The sequence below is a fragment of the Lonchura striata genome, chromosome 5 (genome assembly GCF_050655825.1).
Source record: "Lonchura striata isolate lonStrDom1 chromosome 5, ASM5065582v1, whole genome shotgun sequence".
Classification (NCBI taxonomy): domain Eukaryota; kingdom Metazoa; phylum Chordata; class Aves; order Passeriformes; family Estrildidae; genus Lonchura; species Lonchura striata.
This window is the reverse complement of record NC_140707.1, coordinates 71939172-71959172: the sequence shown is the minus strand read 5'-3', so window position 1 is coordinate 71959172 and position 20001 is coordinate 71939172. Positions and strand designations below refer to the sequence as shown.

The 20001-nt window shown below is 52.1% G+C and overlaps 1 protein-coding gene across 7 annotated transcripts in view; it reads right to left on the bottom strand.

The window, feature by feature from the left end:
* Positions 1-20001, bottom strand: part of NIN (ninein) — a 61012-nt gene that overhangs the window by 30885 nt on the left and 10126 nt on the right. For all 7 annotated transcript variants that reach the window (XM_085581044.1, XM_077783879.2, XM_085581042.1 and 4 more), the window contains exons 3-9: positions 17843-17924; positions 10654-10817; positions 6041-6080; positions 4648-4835; positions 3471-3617; positions 2399-2566; positions 660-796 (exon numbers count right to left, since the gene is read on the bottom strand). In XM_085581044.1, the coding sequence (XP_085437170.1) occupies positions 660-796; positions 2399-2566; positions 3471-3617; positions 4648-4835; positions 6041-6080; positions 10654-10817; positions 17843-17924 (926 nt within the window). The remainder of the gene's footprint in view (positions 1-659; positions 797-2398; positions 2567-3470; positions 3618-4647; positions 4836-6040; positions 6081-10653; positions 10818-17842; positions 17925-20001) is intronic.

Genomic DNA, 20001 nt, shown 5'->3' with positions numbered 1-20001 from the left:
ATTCCCAATCTCCCATCCATCCCTGCCCTCTGGCAGTGGGAGCCATTCCCTGTGTCCTGTCCCTCCATCCCTTGTCCCCAGTCCCTCTCCAGCTCTCCTGGAGCCCCTTCAGGCCCTGCAAGGGGCTCTGAGCTCTCCCTGGAACCTCCTTTTTCGACAGAGAAACCTGCACAGTGAGTCTAGCACAAAGACAAACTGTGTTGATTTTCAAAGGAAAACCAGGGTAATTTACAGTGGGTTTGTACCTCACCTCCACATTTACCACATGGCAGAACCTCTGCAATGCCCCAGATCAGTTTGGATTAAAGGCAATGAAGCTCCACCAGCCTCTGCCCTGAGCTGCGCGTTCCTCAGCCATCAATGACCACTGTGGACAGCAGTGACCACTCCCAGACTGCCAACAGCCTGCTGCTTCCATTTTTTATTTTTCAGCTACATTTTTATGCAATCCATGGACATTTGAGTGTTTTTTTCCAGGCAAAACAAGACAGCTGGAAGTTCCTGAGCACTCCAACAGAGAACTGTGCCTTCCAGTGCCACCCAGTGCCCCTGGGAGCATCACCACCCCTGAGCTGCTCCCTCAGCTCCTGCTTGGCCAAGCAAAGCAGGAAGCAGCACATCCACACCCACACCCACACCCAGCCATCCCTGAGACTCACATCAGGTGCCTGATCTCTGCTTTGAAGCTGGCCAGGGCTGCCTGGTGGACCCCGTTCTTGGTGATGAGGAGCTCGTTCTCCAGCGCCAGCGTCAGCTCCGTCAGGTTCACCTTCCCATCCAAGCTGAAATCCAGAGCCTGTGGAAACAAGGAGGCCTTGGAGCAGGGTGAGCTTCCTGCAGGAGCCTGGAGCCATTTGTGCAGGCATTGACAGGCCAGAACGAGCAGGCTCAGAAGAGATCTTTGCTGGCTAATTAATCTGTCACAGATGCCCCCAGGGCAATGAACCAGACATCTCTGCCACCTCCCTACAACAGAGCTGCTGAGGAGATGGGAAGTGTCCTGCTCGTGCTGCAAGACCAACAGGAAATTAAGGCCAGGACTGATGAATTGCATTAATTCCCTGCAGGATCCAACGAGACTGAGCTTTGCAGGGATCAGCTGCTGCCAGGAGGTGCTTGGGGATGTCTGTGTCAAACAAAACCAGCTCTTGCAACACAGGCAACACAGAAACAGCCCTGCAGGAAGGGTTTGATGGTGAGGATATCACCTCTCAGAAAACAAGTTATCAGCAGCAGCTGCTTGGAATTTTGTAAAATCCCAGAGTGGTTTGGGTTGGAAGAGACATTTAAGGTCATCCAGTCCCAGCCCCTGCCATGGGCAGGGACACCTTCCACTATCCCAGGCTGCTCCAAGCATTGAAGAAAGGCCTCTCCTTTTCCTGGAAGTGTTCAAAACCCCTATGGATGTGGATAGGGTTTAGTGGTGAACAAGGGCTAAGCTGACCGCTGGACTTTTCCAACCTAACCCTGCAGGAACACAAAGCAAAGCACTTGTGGTGGGGCTGAAACACTGCAGACACTGGAGAAACCACCCCACTGACACCAGCACAGAGCAGTTTTCCAGTGGAAAGCAACAAAAGTGTAGGTGGACACACAAATCTGGTGAAGGTGGCACCTTCCCAACCAGTGCGAGGTGATGGGTGGGTTTTAAATCCTGAGCCATGGCAGAGGTTACTCCAGCCTGGCTGCTCTCTCCCCACATGGATATTTAAAAGCCAGGAGAATCACACTCATCATTGTTGGGAATCCAGTGATGGTCACATGAAATTATCTTCTCCCACCCACAGCTTCTAACGAGATGGACAGGGATGGATTTATTCAGGTGCCTGATTTCATCCCCATCACCCTTTTTACTCTGTCTAATGGAACACTGAGGACTGGGCAGGGTTTCAAGGGCTGTCCTCCACCTCAGCACAAGCAATAATTCAGGTCACCCCAGTGCTGAGAGGTTTGCAGGTGCAGCTATTCAGAGAGGAAAAGGAATTAAATTACTTCCTAACAAATATAGGTGACCTCTTCAAGCTGGGCTGGAAATCAGAGTGTATTTTTATCAATAAGCTGCTTGTTCTCTGGGATGCACCATAAAGGAAATGATTGGAAACTTCCCAGAACTCTTGTCACTAACACTGGGAATTTTTATAGAATGGCTTGGGCTGGAATAGATCTTAATGATCATCCAGTTCCCTGCCATGTGCAGGGACACCTTCCACTAGCCCAGGTTGCTGCAAGCCCTGTCCAACTTGGCCTTGAACACTTCCAGGGATGGACGAGCCACAGCTTCTCTGTGTTAAGTTTTAAAAGGGGAGAAACCAGGGACTTTGGAAAGGAAAAAACAAAAATAACTCAGCGTCCAACACAGGGAGAAAAAAACTGAGGGTGAGATGCAGCTGGGGGTTACCTTCAGGATCTCCTGGCTGTTCTCTATGCCCTCCTGGTGCCAGCAGTCCAGGACCCCCTCCACGCAGCCGTAGCCCATGCCATCATCCAGGCTGGAGAAGAGGGAGAAGCCGACGGTGCTGGGCATGGCCGAGGGGGTGGTCGTGCGTCTGCCGCTCTCGTCGAAGGACTGGGAGAGAGGATGAGGATGATGATGATGATGTGACAGGGCAAAGGCAGTGCCCACAGGGGTTTAGCAACAGAATTTCCCTAGCACTGCTCCAGAGATTAAGGATTAAGCTCTGTTTTTCCTCGCTGCCAAGCAAAAGTCGCCGCTGACCTCGCGGCGCCGGGGCACAAGCAGGCGCTCGGGATTTAAAACAAATCCCAGGAGGAGCAATTTTTCATTGCTCCAGAAGGGTTTTCCACTGCTCATTTTTGGGTTTGGAATGTCACTTTCCCGAAAACAGCTGCAGGGAGCACTTGTAGAGTGGTTTGGGTAGAGCCCTCAGCCTCCAGGCAAAGCCAGGGAGTAGATTTCAAACTTTCTCAGAAAAAAAAGCAAAATTGGAGTAGAGATGTGGGACCTGCATGTCCCCAGCCTATCCCAGGCAGTGCTTCCCCCTGCACCCAGTTTATACTGGATGCCCCATCCTGGAAGTGTTCCAGGCCAGGCTGGACAGACCTTGGAGCACCCTGGGAGAGTGGAAGGTGCCCTTGCCCATGGCAGGGGGCTGGAATGAGCTTTAAGGTCCCTTCCAAAACAAACCACCCTGGAATTCTACAAGGCTCTACCAGTTACACACTGCACTCCACAGGTTGTCAGAGCCCTCTCCAAGCCCTAAAACTTCGAAGGGAGCCATGTCCCCTTTCCCATGAGGGTGTTCTCTGTTTTATCACCTCCAAAAGAGCTTTTTCTGAGCAAGAATTTGAAATTTTGGAGCAGGGTATGAAGCAGCTCACTGCCACCACCTCCTGCCTCAAGCTGCCCCTGCAGGGACAGACACTGAGGAAGAGGAGGAGACAGCTGGGTGGGAATTGTTCAGGAATTCTCCTGCTCCTTTCACCCCAGGATTCACCTCTCACTTTCTCACCTGCATGGAGAGGTGTCGTTTCAGCTGCCGGTACGGAGTAGATGCTGAAGGTGTGAGAGATTTCCCATTTCTAAACAGGCCATAAAAGAAGTCCTCTATGCTCATGGTCCCATCTTGTTCCAGGTTATGGAGCACCTCTTCAAGCACCTGCAAGGAGACAGAAATCACATAAAAGGCCAAAAAAATCTGGCACAGAGCAAACATCCTATTCCCAAGGCTCCAAAAAGAGCAAAGCAAGAGCTACCTGCTACATCAGCCTGACATATTTCCATATTCTCCACGTGGAAAACTGCAGGTACAATACACCATTAAAAAAAAGCTCCTGGTCATTTTGGAGCTGCTGTTTAATGAAGCAGCAAGGAAAAAAAAAAAAAAACAAAACTCATTTCATTCTGCTCCTGAGACAGTGTGACCTCAGGAATTCAGCTCGAGGTACTGAGACAGATGCCAAACCCTGAGCAGCACAAAGTGACCAGGCAAAAAAAAAAACAAACCCTAAGACACTGCAAGGTTATCATAAATCTGTTTGATGCTTCAGGGCATGCTGCTTTCTCAAAAGTAGGACTGGAGATGTGCAGATTAGTCCCTCACTGTTTCTTTGTCTACAGTTTATCTTTTCCATTGCCTTAAAACCCTAAAAACATTTCACTGGGAATGCTGCAAAGGAATACCTGTTTTGTGGAGGAAATTAATACAAGCCATGTTATCTTAAGATGCAAAAAATCTGATTTTTTTAATAATACTAAATCCTAAATTGACAAGAGCTTTTTTTTTTTTGTTAGATTTCATTTTCTTGTGGGCTCTTGCTGCAGGACAGAAACACCCACAGGCCTTCACAAAGTCAAAAGTAAGCACCTATGAATATTTTACCTATATTTACTGTCTAGCTAGAAAATTCCTAGGATTAAGGAGACATGCTTGGAATCCAAGCCATGCTTTTCCATTCCACATCCCCCTGTGGCTGCGTGAGGAGACATGCCACGCTTCGGGCTGGCAGCTGCCTTCTCCTAGAGCACCCTGATGGTTTGGGACCAAAAACCTCGCTGGAAAACCAACAGCTGGAGCTGGAAACCCCTTTCCAAGTAGCCACCTGTGCTTGTGGTGAATCCCAGGAGGGATTTTGGGGGCCCACACTAAAGCCCAGGCAGGGGCAGCGGTGGGACGGGTGGTCGCTCACCTCCCCGGCCGCCGTGTGCAGCCCATACTGCTCACAGATGGAAACCAGCTTCTTCCTGTTCAGGTGGCCATCCCTGGTGATGCCCAGGTGCTCACAGACCTCCTGAAGCTTCTCCTCGATCCAGTCTGGGCTCGGGGAGGCGCCAGGGGAGGAGTTCAGGTCGTCCGGGTTCCAGAAGCGCAGCTGCCCTGCAATGGGGGAGATTGCTCCGGAGGCTGCAGCGAGGACCAGAAGATCTGGGGGTTCTGCACCCCACAGGGGGCTGCTGCTGCTCTGCAGAACCCAAGGGATCACTTGTCTGGGTTCATCCCGCTCAGAGCCCACTCTGGATTTTAGGATGTGGATGCTGGTCCCAGCAGTATCAGGCTCTGGCAGAAGGTTCTGCTCAGCATTTCGCTCACTTGTGCCACCAGGGGAAGGAGCCTCGTGTCCACAGAACCATGGAATTGCTGAGGTTGGGGGAAAAAAACCTCCAAGACCATTGAGTCCAGCTGTTCCCTGGCCAGCTGGAACAGTTAGACTCCATGGTCTTAGAGGCCAAGGCCACCACTGCCCCGTGTCCCCAAGTGCCACGTGCACACAGCTTTTCACCCCCCCAGGGATGGGGACTCCCAGTGCCTGACCAGCTGCAGACTGACCAGCAGCTGGATTGTGGCCAGGAGGATCTTTGGGAACGTGGATGAGTCTGATGGCCAACAGGGGCTGCAGAGCAGCAGAGCTTCCTCAGCTGCTGGAACAGATGGGAAATGGACCCCTCCCTTCCCTGGGCTGCTATGGGATCAAGGGAGCTGCAAGGCCACCTCCTGGGGCTGGAAAAGCAGATTTAGGAGAAGAAACGTGGCCTCTTTGGATGGGGTTAGAGAGCGGCTGAAATATGGAAGAGAAAGATGTAGTTAAAAGGAAGATTTTGGTGATGAAGATAGTAAAACACTGGCACAGGTTGCTCAGGGAAATTTCCCATCCCTGGAAGTGTCCAAGGCCTGGTTGGGCAGCACTTGGATAACCTGGGATAGTGGAAGGTGTCTCTGCCCACGGCACGGGGTGGAACTGCTTTAAGATCCCTTCCAAACCATTCCAGGATTTTTTAATTCTGTGACAATTAAGGAACATTTAATGACTGGTCCCTGCTGACATCTAGTGCCCACCACACTCCACTACATCCAGAGCCCCCCGGGGCAGGAGTGGGACCAGGACAGAGGTCAGGGAGAGCAGGAACACCCACAGCAGGATGAGGAGGGCAGAAGGGATATGGCGCTTTAGCTTTCATGCCCAGCTGCACCTTCCTGAGCTCTGCACCACCAGGCTGGGATGCTCCACACACCCAGAGCCCCTCTGAGCCCTCTTGAAAGCTGCAGTGAGAATAAGCACAGCCAGTGCTGCTCTCTGCTCTTACCCTCAGCCTCGTACTCCTCGCTGCCGCGCGTCTTCCAGTGCTGGGGAGAAAACAAAAGGTGCCCGAGTTATTGCTTGCAGGACATCCCCTGAATGAAAGAGACTCTGGGATCAGCATCCGAGGAGCTGCAGGGCTCCAGCAGTGCTGCCAGGCTTTCATCTCCCTGCAGGCTGGGCTGCCAATCCAGGGCTCTTTGATCCTGCCTTGTCCTGGCACGGGTGGCTCCCCAGCAGGAGAAGCCCCAACCCCAGCAAGGACCCAGCAGAGGGGACAGATCAGAGCCTGGCAGGGTGTGGGGAGCCAGGGAGAGCTGTGCCCTCGGAGCAAACCATGCTGCTTTTCTTTGAGGGATTGATGGTTGAGGGGATGGGGCTGCAGGGATGATCACAGAGCTGGGTTATCCTTTTCTTCCAGCACTTTATTTTCCCCCACACTCAGCCCAGCCAAATTCAAACCTCCTGCACTAAATACAGCTCTGTATCAGGAGAGAGCTTTGCTGTCAACAAGCCTTTCACTGAGCTTAACAAAGGGGAAAAACACCCACTCTCTGGTGGTCTTAAACCACCCTGCTCCCTCTGGCATCATCCCATCAGCTCAGGCAGTAACCAGGAGCAAAAGTACAGCATTGAAGGTGATTTCCTCATGTACTACACGCTGTCTCATCCCTGCCACCCTTGTAGCAGCCCAGGGTATTTACTCCCACGTGATGCTCCACAACATGAACTTCTGGTTCAGCAGTGGCAGATGTTGCTCCTGCAGTGGTACAAGTGGACGGCTCTGCCTGCACGTGACTGATGGATTTGGAGTGAAAGTCACCCAGGACACAAAGAGGCTCTAAATCACCACAGAAAAGTTCAGGGCTTCTCATTCAGATTACAGCTAAAAGCCATTAATCTACAACGTTGCCATGGAAACTGAATTAAGTCACTGGACTGTTTTTAGCTCTGCTGCTGTTCCCGTTTCAGCTGCAGGACCAGGCAAGGGCCCTTCGCTGCCTCAGCATCCCAATGTCCCAGGAGGGACAAAAAGCAGGAGCTGAGGCAACAGGTACCATTAAATCCCATCCCTGGAAGTTTTTTTACAAAGAAAATGGCAGAGCCCTGGCACAGGGTGCCCAGAGAAGCTGTGGCTGCCCCTGGATCCCTGGCAGTGCCCAAAGCCAGGCTGGATGGGGTTTGGAGCAGCCTGGGATGGTGGAAGGTGCCCCTGCCCATGGAGGGGGGTGGAACTGGATGGGCTTTAAGGTTCCTTCCAACCCAAACCATTATGGGACTCTGTGATAAACTGCTATCTGAAAATGCAGAAAACTTTGCACAGAGAGAGGGTTGGCTTGGGTGCCAGAGCTAGCACCCTGCAGCCACCCACGCTCATCCTTGGGGACACTGAGGGGAGCCTGGCAGCGATGCTCAGAGGGCAGATCCTCCATCTCCAAGTCTTTCTGCATGAGCAACACGCACACTTTTACACAGAATCAGGTTAATTGAGCAGCAGACCCCCCCCCACTTCAACCACCTCCAGCAAAACCACACAAGCTGCTGCTGTCCCATCCCTGCAAGCGTTCAAAGCCAGGCTGGACAGGGCTTGGAGCAGCCTGGGATGCTGGAAGTTGTCCCTGCCACGGCAGGGATGGGATGGGATGAGCTTTAAGCTCCCCTTCCAACCCAAACCACTCTGGGATTCTACAAAACCACAACCAACAACCCACAGAGGCTGAACAAAGCCAGGGGGGTTTGGGGCTGGCACCCCCAGAAACGACCCCGGGGCGCTCGTGTGACCCCCCCTCCCTCCGGGGTCCCTTTGTCCCCTTGCAGCGGTGGCCGACCCCGAGCCCCCAGCACACAAAGAGGGGCTGGGGAGGGTGGGACACCCCGATGTCACCACTCATTGTCCCCTAGCCCCAGCAGGGCTACAGCTGGCCCCGGGTCAGATGCCAGGGACGCGTTATCCCGGCCGGCGCGTGCGGGGAGCAGATGGCTCCGGACTCTGAATGCTGCGCAGCATCTGCAGCCTGGAACGGGGCAGCAGCCACCTCTCTCTCCCCCCCTGCCATCTGCTCCAGCCAGCCAGACCTTTGTTCTCCCCGGGAATATATTGCTAATTAACATGGTGATCAGCAGCGCATGCCACGAGGTGAGTCCTCGCTCCCCGCTGCTGATGGATTTGGCTCTTCCCAGATCCACACAGCAGCTCCCTGGGCTGAGCAGCCTAAGCAGAGACCCCCCCAAAAATAAGCTGTCAAATCCCCACACTTGGCTTTTCCAAGTGCCTTCAGCTCCAAAGCACCAGTCACAGCAGTGAGGCACTTTTTCTGGGAGCAGGCACTATCCTGAGCTGGTAATCACAAATCCTGGGTTTCCAGGACAGGCCCACTTTTGGGAGTCTCACACTGAGGACCCAAAAGCAGGAGTTTCAACCCGAGCCTCCTAGAATGTTTTGCTTCAATGCCAGGACATGCTGGAAACAATTCAGAAACACACAGAGCACAGGAGCAAGTGGAAGTGAAGGGACAGGACTGGGATGTGCCAGCAGATTCAAAAACCTCAAAGTCAAGGCTTGGAGCAACCTGGACTAGTGGGAATTGTCCCTGCCCGTGGTAGAAGGTTGGAATGAGATGGGCTTTAGGGTCCCTTCCAACCCAAACCATCCTGGGATTCCATGAACCTGCAAGTAGGAGGGACCTGTCCCAGGGCAGAGCCAGCAGCTGGGGAAGGGGAGGTGGTGGATGGATGCTCAGCGAGGTCTGGAAGTCAGCACAGCCAGCATCCACAGGGACAAGCTCCTGCAGGTCAGAGGGACCCTCAGGATGCCACCAGCACCCCCCTACTCACAGCAGGGTTAATGCCAAATCCACACCCAGCTGCTCATTCCCTTCCCCATCCCCTGGGGATGGAGGTCAGGGAGCCTCCCTGGGCAGCCTTCCAGCCTTCTCCCCTCGTGTTTACCAGGGCAGGCAGGGAGGGAAGGAAACCTCTCAGCCACAGCCTGAGCCCTTTTAATTGGCACTGCTTGGGAGCAAGCACCAATTAAGCCATCCTGCCCCAGTTCTCAGGCCAGGGACGGGCTTGCAGAACGCCAGCAGCGTGTTTGTACACACAACAGCAGAGAGCAGGGCAAAAGCTGCTCCCCGGGCCAAATCCCAAGGAATCAGTGCACCAGGAGCCTCCAACACCCCCCCTGGGACCCCACAACACCTTCCAGCAAGTCATTTCCACGCATACCAAGAGGATCTGCTTTGCTTTGGAGACAGCAATGCTGATAAAAGTAGGGATTTCACAACTTCAGCCTGTTTTTTGCTCCACTTGCAAAGGAATTAACCATGCCACCAGCCCAAAAGGTGCAACAGGCATTCCCAGCAGGAGACTGAGCCAGCCCCCACGGCACAGCTGGGTTAATTAACTGACCTTGTTAATGGACTACCCTTTTACACCTCTGTGACAGCTAAAACCAAGGGGTAGGATCAGAGTAGCCTCTTCCACCAAGGACATCACTTCCCTGGGGAGTGTGGGCGGATTAACATCGATTCCAAGGTCAGGGCAGCCCATGTGGCCAACACCAGGAGATGGATGAGCATCCCTGGGGTGGTGAGCAAAGGTCACCACAGGAGCAGGGAAAAGCAGCTGGGAGTGGTGGAAAAGCTTTGCTTTGAGGTGTTGCTCTGGGGTTTTGTTATCATTTTTAAGCTCAGCTGCACAGGAATAACACAGAAACCACGGGAATTAGGAGCTCCTTCCTTGTTTTCTCACACAGGGTTGGGTGTCCCCCTACAACAGCAGCTGCAGAGGCTCCCAGCTCCAAGGGGAGGGAGAAAGCAGCAGTGCTTCTCCTTCCCAGTGGAAAAACTCCCACCACATGCTCCTGAATCAACAATACTTGGCACAGCAGGGCAGGCTGGAAGCAGCCCAGCTCCAGGGAAATGCTGTTGTGGCTGTGCTCTAACACACAGCACCAATTGCAACCACTCGGCTCCTTTGGCTTTCCTGTCTGGGGAAGCAAGAGGAGATTCTGGGATTGAAAGCACTGGCACAAAGAGAGCCACAAATCCAGAGCACAAAACCAGGAATGGGGATTCTTTTTTTTTTGGGGGGAGCAATTAGATGCCACTGTCCCAAAGCAGCTGCTGGCTGTGGGGCTCTGGGGCTCACCACCCCTTCTGCTGGAGCCACGGCCGGATTTTGGCAGCTGCACTAATGGATGTGGACGTGCTCCTTCTGCTCCCAGCCCACACCTCGTTAGGCATGGAGGCAGCAGCTCAGCCCTTGCTTAATTGCTGGCCCACGCTCCAGCCAGGAGCCAGCAGTGCCAGGAGCACATCACCCCAGCTCCTTCCCTGCTTCCCACGGCACATGGAGCAAGGGGGCCACGCCTGGCATGGCTGATCCCCAATGAGAATGGCCACTAAAGGCACTGGGACATCCCCACCCCCTTTGGATGTGGGCAGCAGCCACGTCCAGAGGTGCCAAGGCCACCCCAACGCCCATCCTAGGGACGGGCAAGGAGAGCGGCCGATGCCTTTGCTGGGAATGCTCCAAGCACATCCCAACCCCTCTGGATGTGAGGAGCAGCGATGCCCAGAGGTGCCAAGGCCAGCCCAGCACCCACCCCTCCCTGCTGACCTCCTGGCTGGCAGCAATGTGTGCAGGATGTGCCTCCTCGCCCAGGGGCTCGATGACCGTCACCTCGGCAAAGTCCTCCACCGACTCCCGGAACTCCGGCAGGGAACGGCGCCCGTAGCGTTTGCCACCTTTGATGTACTTGGGCTGTGCTTCTGGGGAGGAATCTGGGGAATCCAAGCACAAAACACATCAGCAATGGGATTTCTGAGCTCTCTCTGGGCCGGTTTGTTCGTTCAGCAGAATTTTGAGCACCCGGTTGCCGCCACCATTGCAAACGCCAATGGCAGCTCCGTGCCTGGATCACCACTGCCCTCACCCAGGTGCTGGGTCTGATGGTTAGATTTAGTGCTGCTCCCTGCCAAAAAAAGCTGCCACAAAGTAGAATCTTCCTCTTCCTCACCCTTCCCCAATTCCCAGATCAAGTTAACAGGATTGGGGGGGGGAAACCCTCTATCTTGCCAGGAGCCTTGGATGGAAAAGTCCATCAGGCCTCTCCTCCTCGCACTCGTCTCCATCAGCAGCACCAGGAGGTTTAATTAGGGACAGAGTTGCACTGAGGCAGCTCAAGTCTCCAGACCCTGCAGACACCTGGGCGGCCGCTGCTGCTTTCCGTGGGCTTGAATTTCAGCTCCATTAAAAATGCCCAAACGAGCGGGTGAGCAGAAAAAAATTGGGCAAGTTTGGAGCCTCTCGGGGGCCGACAGGAGCAGCTGATGGTGGGGCAGGTCCCAGCCTGTGCTGAGCAGCCAAAGCCAACTGCAAGATCTAAATAACCCTTTGGAGTCATCATCTAATTACAGGGGCTCCACATTCCCCGGCTCCAGCTTCCCCCAGCAAGCTCCTGCCTTTGGGGACTGAATTATCCGGGAGCACTCGCAGGCGAGGATCAAAACAAAACAAAAAAATAAATAATCACGTTTTGGGCTGTTTTCAATGAGAATCCTCCGACGTCTGGAGCAGGGGGCAAATTAAACCAGGACCAAATTAACCAGGGATTCAATTAGGGGAAGGCTCCGTGCCACGCTTTGTTTCAGTGTTTGCTAACCTGACTGCCGAAACCCCCCAGGACTCCATCATCTTTTATTTTCCGCCACTTGTGGTGGCGAGAGCAGCTTTTGAAAATTTTATTTGCAGAAGGCTCTGATATAAAAGAAATGCAAGAGTGCAATACTAATAAGGCACAGGGAAGCTGTTCCACCACTGACAAAGGATGCACAGAAAGCAGCGGGTCTCCAAACCCCCTCACCCAAATGCCTCCTCGGATAATATTCCTTTAGATATGGAAGAAAAGGCTTCAAGCTTGTTAGAGGGGGGAGAAAAAAAAAAAATTCCACAACTTAGCTATGCAATGAATTATAAAATACACAGGCTGAGGAGTGCTTTGATTCCTGCAGCCCCGCTCTCCATCCAGCCTCGGCGCAGCTCTAGGGAACAAACCCGGCGCCCGTGTTTGAACAAGGCCATTTTAACAAGATTTGCTGCAGCTGGGACTCAGCACATGAAAGTTGGCCGATGGAGTGCACCGATAGAAAAATCAGGAGGAGCCAGGCTGATTAAGGAAGAGCCCCAGAACAAAAGCAAACCTTATCACTCCTATTAAAGCCCGCCCGGTGGTGAACAATCTCCATCCAGCAGCTCTCTCTGAAATGCTAATATTTGTGGCTACTCATTCACCCAGTTATTTTCTCCCTCCCACACAAGAGAGGGCTGGGGGCTTTGTTTTTCTTCAGAAATCATTTTTATTATTCCTAAGACAGAGCCGTACCTCCATCTGTCTTTGGAGAGATAGAGGAGGGGGAAGAAGCTGGAATTTAGCAACAGTGAAGCTGCAGCTGAATTTCCTTCTGGATTTCCCGAAGAATCCCGTTTCCATCCCCACCACACTGACTGTGTTTCCCCACTGCTGCAGCTGGAAATTCAGTGGTTTAGTGGAAGTGTTCCTGCTCTTGGCAGGGGGCTGGAATGAGATGCTTTTCAAAGTCCAAGCCAAGCCAAGCTGCTCTGTGGCTCTCAGAAACACAAGTGCCCCCTGCAAGCACAGCAAAGGGAAGCACAGGAGCATCTCCCCACTCCTGTGCTTTCAGCATCTGCAGGCTGGCAGCTCATTTCTCTCTTCTCTGTGCTCTGAGCACCACGGGTGAGCTTGTTTGCCTTTTGTAATTAAAAACCTGTGAAGCTCAAGGAGATCCCCGAGAGGGAAAGGTGACCCTCCACAGCTTGAGGAGAACAAAGTTTGCTCCAACTTCCAAACCAGCTGTGCCTGAGCCCAGCTGCTGAGGGGATCCCCAGCTCAGGCACCCTGAAATCCCATTTCCAGAGCCAGGCTGCTTTTGTTAGCACTGCTCTTCCCTTACCTGCAGTCCTGCAGTCCCATCCCTGGAAGCACAAATCCCTCTCCTTTCCAGCACCATCACCTCCCAACCAGGTGGACACAGACACCTCCCACACCTGCAGCATCCTCTAAAGGCCTCTCCATCTCCTGCCTTCCCAACCCAACCCCCCAGCAGAGCACCTGGTGCCCTGCATGTTCCCACCATTCCCAATATTTAGGGAATACTGAGCACACACAAAACTAAAAAGCAGCCATCCATGCTTCCTGAATGCAGGAAATTCATTGATGAGCTGAACAGCTTCTCACTCCCAGCCACAACTGAGGAGGAAGGGTAAGAGACTCATTAAGATTGGAAAAGACCTCCAAGGTCATCAAGTCCAACCTTAGAGCTGCTCAAGCCCCATGTGCTTCCAGAGGCACAGGAGGAGCTCCAAGGAGGTGTCAAAATCAAGCCTCCCACTGAAGCAGATGCCCATGGGACAGCCCTGTGTGCTGTTTATCCCCAAAAATGCCAAATATCCCCCTGAACAGAGCAGGGGACGCCCTGCTACCCACTCCTCCCCCCCAGAGCAGGGTGAGATGCAGCTGCCCAGACCCCCACTATGGTGTGGCTGACAAATCACCAGGAAAGGGGGAAAAAGAGAGAAATAAAATAGGTTGAGCCCTCCCTACTTCCTACAGCCCTTGGCAAAGCGTGGGCTCAGTAAAACCCACCCCAGAGCTGGTGCCTAATTAGCCACTGGGGTCTGATCTGCCCCCCTGAACTGCCCCCAGGCTGGGGGCAAGAGGAGGAGGCTGAGAGAAGAAGCCTCTCACCTTCCTGCCCACTGCCCAGAGGCTTTGTGGCCCTCCAAGTGCCCCTGAAATGAATCAAGCCCCCCTAAATCTGCATTTCACGAGACCTCCCTGATTTAAGCGCCGTGGACAGGAACCATCAATTCCCTCTCTCACTCTCCCCCCATCCATCCCAGCAGTGAAACCTCTCCATGGCTGGAGATTTACACTTGATTTTCTGCCTTTCTGCACCAGATAAGTCATTTCAAAATCCTGCTCTGCCCTCAGATGGGGAGGAAGGGGGGGCATCAAAGCCCTGCAGCGCAGACAAAAGGGGGTTTAGAGCAGGAGCACCCTCATCCCACAGCCTTTAGAGGTGAAATTAATTTCTCTGCTGCTTAAGATCAGGGAGGGAGGGATGCTCCCACTGCTGGGCACAGCACAAGGCAGCCAGGATCTGCTAAATCCTAATCCCCCAAGGCACCAGGTATGTCTGAACTCCTCCAAGTCCTATTTCATAATTCAGCCTCAGCAGTGGAGGAAGAGAGGAGTCGTGGTAGGGTTGCCATAATCCAAAACCAATGGGTTTTGACCCAAAAATACTCTGTGGCATCAGCCACCCCTGTCTGGGCTGTGACACTGGTTTTATCCCAGTGTTGCAGCCACCTGAGCAACCTTTCCCCCATGGATGAGGTCCTTTCCCCTCCAGCCCCTCCTGTTAGAGGGCACTTCTGCTGTCTCCAGAAGGAGAAGGAAAAAACGGGGAAGGAAAAAACCCCAAAACCCTCGTGACTGTGGGGATGATGGCGTCAAACTGCTCTTTAATTTCTCCTGGGTGTTCCTGTAATCCTGCACTCCACCCCATAATCCCTCCCTAGGCCAGCTTCCACGCACTTTTTATTTATTAATGGGAAGGGGAAAAAGCCTGGTTTTTTTCTTCCCTAATCACCTACACAACTGCTCTTATTTTTTTTTCTTTTCCCCAGCCTTAAATCTATTTTATTGCCCACGGATTGCTGCAGCAGTGAGGGGACAAAGAGCAGCGGTGGCATCAGCACCCAGCCCGGTCCCACGGACCTCAAGAGCTAAAATAGTCATGATTTTAAACCACATTCAAGCTTTTTTTCTGCTTTTCCTGGAATCTCCCCAGCCCTCTTCCCGGCAGAGGCGGGCTTTGCCCAGCCAGCTGATGCTCTGGGTCACAGCTGGGTCTGTGTCCCCACACTGACACCCTCGAGGGGACAGAGCTGATCCCAGCACCTCTGGAACTCTGCCTGCCTCAGTTTCCAGGGCTGCTTCCCTGCAGCACCATCCTCCCTGCCAGCCTTGCCTTTGCAAAGGCAATTCAGCCTCTCTGCCAAGACAAGAAAAATAATAGATAAATTTATCAGCTGCTCTCTGCAAGCCTGAGTGCTTCTCCCACCTGCCACTTCCTCCCGAAATGAGGAAACCCCCGTGGCCGCTCCTGCAGGAACTGCAGCACTGCTGGTTCCTTGTCCCCAGCCCCCGTGACCCCAGAGCCCTGCCACAGAATCAGTTTGGGTGGAAGGGGCCTTGAAAACCATCTCCTGCCATGGCTGGGGCATCTTCCACCATCCCAGGTTGCTCCCAGCCCTGTCCAACCTGGCCTTGGGCACTGCCAGGGATCCAGGGGCAGCCACAGCATCTCTGGGCACCCTGTGCCAGGGCATCCCCACCCTCCCAGGGAGGAATTCCTTCCCAATATCCCACCCATCCCTGCCCTCTGGCAGCTCAAATCCTGCCACACCAGCCCCTTGTGGATAATCCCTTTCTTTTGGGTCCCTTCAGGTACTGGAAAGGGCTGTAAGGTGTTCCCAAAGCTTCTCCAATCCAAAAAAACCCAAATTTCTGAGCTTTTCCTCACAGCAGAGGGGCTGCATCCCTCTGTGTCCCCATGTCCTTCCTGTCACCTTCTTTGTGCCCACTCCTCCTCCCTGAGCTGACAGCACCCTTGGGGACAGGGACATGCCATCCCCTTGGCCGTGGCACCCAGACACCACAAAACCCCCAGTGCTCCCCACTGAGCCTCCCACCACCCAAATCCCTGCAGAAAACCACCACAGCAAACTCCCCAGATGCTGCAAACAGCCTTAAAAATCTCTGCTTCTCCCCCCTCCCCTCCTCCAATCCCCCCCCCCCCAAATTAAATTTTCATTTAAATGATACAATTTAGAGCTCTTAACTCAATTTTCCCCCTAGCCCGGGGCAGGCTGGAACACCAGCATTTCCACACTCCCTGACAGTCTGACACCAACAGCACAAAGCTGCTTGTTCTCCAAATCTCCAGTTTGATCTAAATTAAAAGAAGCAAAGACTTTGGCGTTAACCAACCTGTCAAAATGCATTAAAAATAAAATGCCTGCCAGGCCTGCCTGGCTCTGGCTCCCTACCTGTACCCCACACCCTTTGATTCCCTGCCATTCCAACCCCACTCTGACAGGAGTGTCCCCAAGGAGAGCTCTCCAGCTTGTCATTTCCCCTGTGATAACCCCAAATGTAGCTGTTTCTGGAAGATTTATTTACATTTCAATCAAGCTGGAGCTTCTCAGCCATATGATACCCCAATAAATGCAGAATGCTGGATTAGTTCTGCCTCGCTGGGGCTGATTCCTGCTCCTTCCCAAGGGGTTGGAAGAGATGCTCCCCCCTGAGCACCCACTGACCTGCACTTGCAAATTCCATTAGGGAATGCTGGGTACAAGAGCTGCCACCACCCCTCTCGAAGCATTAAAGAGCTTTGCAAATGAGAGGTGGAAAATAAAAATAATCCATCAATCACACCTCTCCAGCCCTGTGGATTTTGCATCCTATTGAAAGGGGAAAGTTGTTGTTTTGCTGGCAGGCTGCTCTCTCCAGAGTGGGATGCTCCAGCTGAGATTGATGCTCCAGGAGAGCAAACCTGGAAAATTCTCTCTCTCCTTTTGCTAAGCTGTTTTCTCCTTGGGGGATTTGGCTCCCCTGCTGCTCCAGAGACAGGATTAGGGATTTACATACAGGTGTGGCACCAGCTGGAGCTGCAGGGGCTCAGCCCTCAGCACGGCCCCACAGCTCCCAGGCCCTGGTGCAGGGGGGAAAACACAAGCTGAAACCATAACTCCTGCCAAGGAAAGCCTAAAAATGCCCCATTTTCAAGGCACACTGAAACAAAGCAAGGAAAACACTGAGGACTTACAGCAGAGCCCCTGGAAGTGTCTAAGGCCAGGTCGGATGGCACCTGGAGCAGCCTGGGATGGTGGAAGGTGTCCCTGCCCATGGCAGGGGGTGGAACTGGTCTCTTCCCACTGAAACCATCCTGGAATTCTCTGACCAGCCCCAACCTGGTTTCTCAGGGGCTTCACTTGCTCAGGAACACCTCTGGAAGAGTCTGAGTGTTTCCTGGGAGAAACCCAGAGGAGCTTCCTACACCCCACCCATCTCAGACACAAGGAAAGAGAATAAAATAATAATAATAAAAAAAACCACATTAAACCAACACCAGCCCCAGCAGCAGCAGGAAATCAGCATTTGTCTGCCTGGCCATAACTCCCTGCTCCTAAAGCATCCCTGGCCACCAGGAGTGGTGTGGGGTGGAGAGCTGAGCCATGTCCCAGGTGCAGCTGCCTGCCCACAGCCATCCTGGGCCTCTCTGGGCATCCAGACCATGGGAATGGGATAGAAATACCCAATGGCTCTCAAAACACCTGTGTACACGGTCCCACAACAAAGCTCATCTCCATTTTTGGAAAGAATCCGTTTCTCACCCTTCATCCAAACTGGTAATAAAGTAGCATCTTTTATTTTTATAAATAAAGAATTAAAATATAAATTTAAATATTAAAAAAATAAATATACTAATATCAATAATAAAAATAAACAAATAATTTTATTTTTCTCAATCTTATATTAAACCTCTCAGTTACCCCAGCTCTACAAAAACTACAACACCTTTTTGCCCAGGATCAGCCTTTTCTGCTTGGATGGCAGCACCTAAAAAGCACTTTCTCTTCTAAGTTCTTCTGTGAGAGCCACCCAGAGCTGCTTTGCCAATGAAAATGTACTATTTTAGCTAATTTCAGTATTTACCTGGTTCTTGGAAGTGCTCTTCATTTGACAGGGTTCTGGATAAGATGAGGATAAGTGCTTCTTTAAACTGATCAAAGTGGACCTGTGTGAAAAAAAAAATTAAAAAAACAAAAGGAAGGAAAGAAGCAATCAGATGGTGCAGGGAGTTAAATATGAGGCCCAAATCCAGCAGGAAGATGGGCAGCAGTGGGAATCACTCCGATCACCACACCAAGGAACCCTGGAGAGGTGACAGCAAGGGACGTGCAGACACAGGCAGCACCTCTGGGCACGTGGGAACAATTCTTGCGACCACAGAAGGACCCAAAGGCAGATTCCAGCCACAGATTCCAGATTCCAGGGTTTTTCCATCGAGCACGAAGGCAGAAGAAAGGGAGCAGTTCATCCATCCCTGGAGGTGACCTGGCCAGGGTTGGTGGCTTCTCCAAGGAGACCACTCCTGCTCAGGGATGAATGAACATTCCCTTGTGGAAATGCTCCACTGCCCTAATTCAGCTTCAAAAACCCCTTCCCAATGTGGATGGCAGAAAAATCCCTCCCTTTCCAGGGCAGCTCCTGTATTTCTGGGAGGGCTGAGCTAGGAATACCAAGCCTGGAGTGAAGCTGGGAAAAACAGAGATGATCCTTCCACTGAAGGTTTTTTTTTCCTTCCTCCTTTTTTTTATTTTATTTTTTTTTCCCCATCTGTGCCTTCCTGGAAAGCCTCCTGCCTCCCAGCCAGACACAGCCACGGAGGCTGCAGCATCCTCCCCAGCCTGCTGGGGAATGTCAGCAATTCCAGCCTTGGGACACAGACCCAGGGACAGCTGGGGAAGCTATTTGACATGGGTCAGTAGCCAGGCAGGGCTGGCTGCTGCCATTTCTCTTGGCTAAATAAATCTTGGGAGAATTTTTAGCACGGAACAAAAAGATTTTGTAGTTTAAAAAAATCCCAGCAAGGCTGCTCTGGCTGGCAGAGGGATTTTCATGCTGCTGGAGGAGGCACGAGCAGCAAAGTTCAGGTCTGAAGGTCTCCAGCCTGTTTCTGGGGGCTCAAATAAGCTCAGAAAAATCCCAGCAAACTCCCTGGTAGGGAGGGACACAGGTGAGCCATGGAGGTACAGGGGAGCACCTCATGCCACAGCTCAGGCGGTGCCAATCACCCCTGAGGCTTTAAACACTTTTAAACGTGTTTTTTTAAACACAATTAAAAAATATGTTCAGCACAGAAGCTCATCAGGAATGCCTTCATCTGAATACTAATTGCTGCCATCCATTTCCAGACACTGGTGTACTTCAAAAAGGCCAGTGTACAGAGAGAGGAGAATTTCTCAGATTAAAAAAAAAGAAAAAAAAAACCTTGACATTTAGACTAAATGAGGATGAATAAAAGATGAGGGTGTTCAAATTACAGGTTCCCTCCCCATGGGATGCTCTCAGGAATCAATGGACAGAGCCAATCCCTTGGGTGGGTGCTGGGGCTGGCACCTCAGAAGAAAACAAGATCCACTTTGCATCCCTCACGCAACCACATGGAATTAAATAAATAAAATCAAACCACCAGGGCAGGTGTGCAGCACCACTGACATCACCTGCTTTGCATAATGAGCCCACAACTCCTGTCTGCACTAATGAGGAGCCCTGACCCTGGTCAGAAGCATTTGAGACCCTGGCAGGCAGCTGCAAATAGCTGTGATTTTGGGTTTGAGCCATGGGATGAGTTACCAACTTTGGAGGTGGAACAAGAAGTCACAAAAGTTTAGATATTAGAGTAGAGGTAGTTACAAAGTAGAGGGGAGAATTTTTTAGTATTGTACAGGGGGGTTTTAGCACCTGTACAGGGGGGTTTTTACTTGGTACATGGGGGTCAGAGGTTTTAAGATGGATTTGGGATTTGGGCCTGCCCTGTCCTCCCTCTTTCTCCTTCCTTGCCTCCATGCTCTTGGTGATGTTGGCACTCACAGATTGGTTTAGAATAGAAAAGCACCATTTAATATAGGTAATAGGCATTGGGAAAAACTGTAACCATGTAACATGTAATGTATGATATAAAAGATAGAAAAGCACCATTTAATATAGGTAATAGGCATTGGGGGATAAACTGTAACCATGTAACACGTAATGTACCATATAAAAGAGAGCAGCAGCCCTGGCGGGGAGAGAAGAAGCAGTCGGGGTCA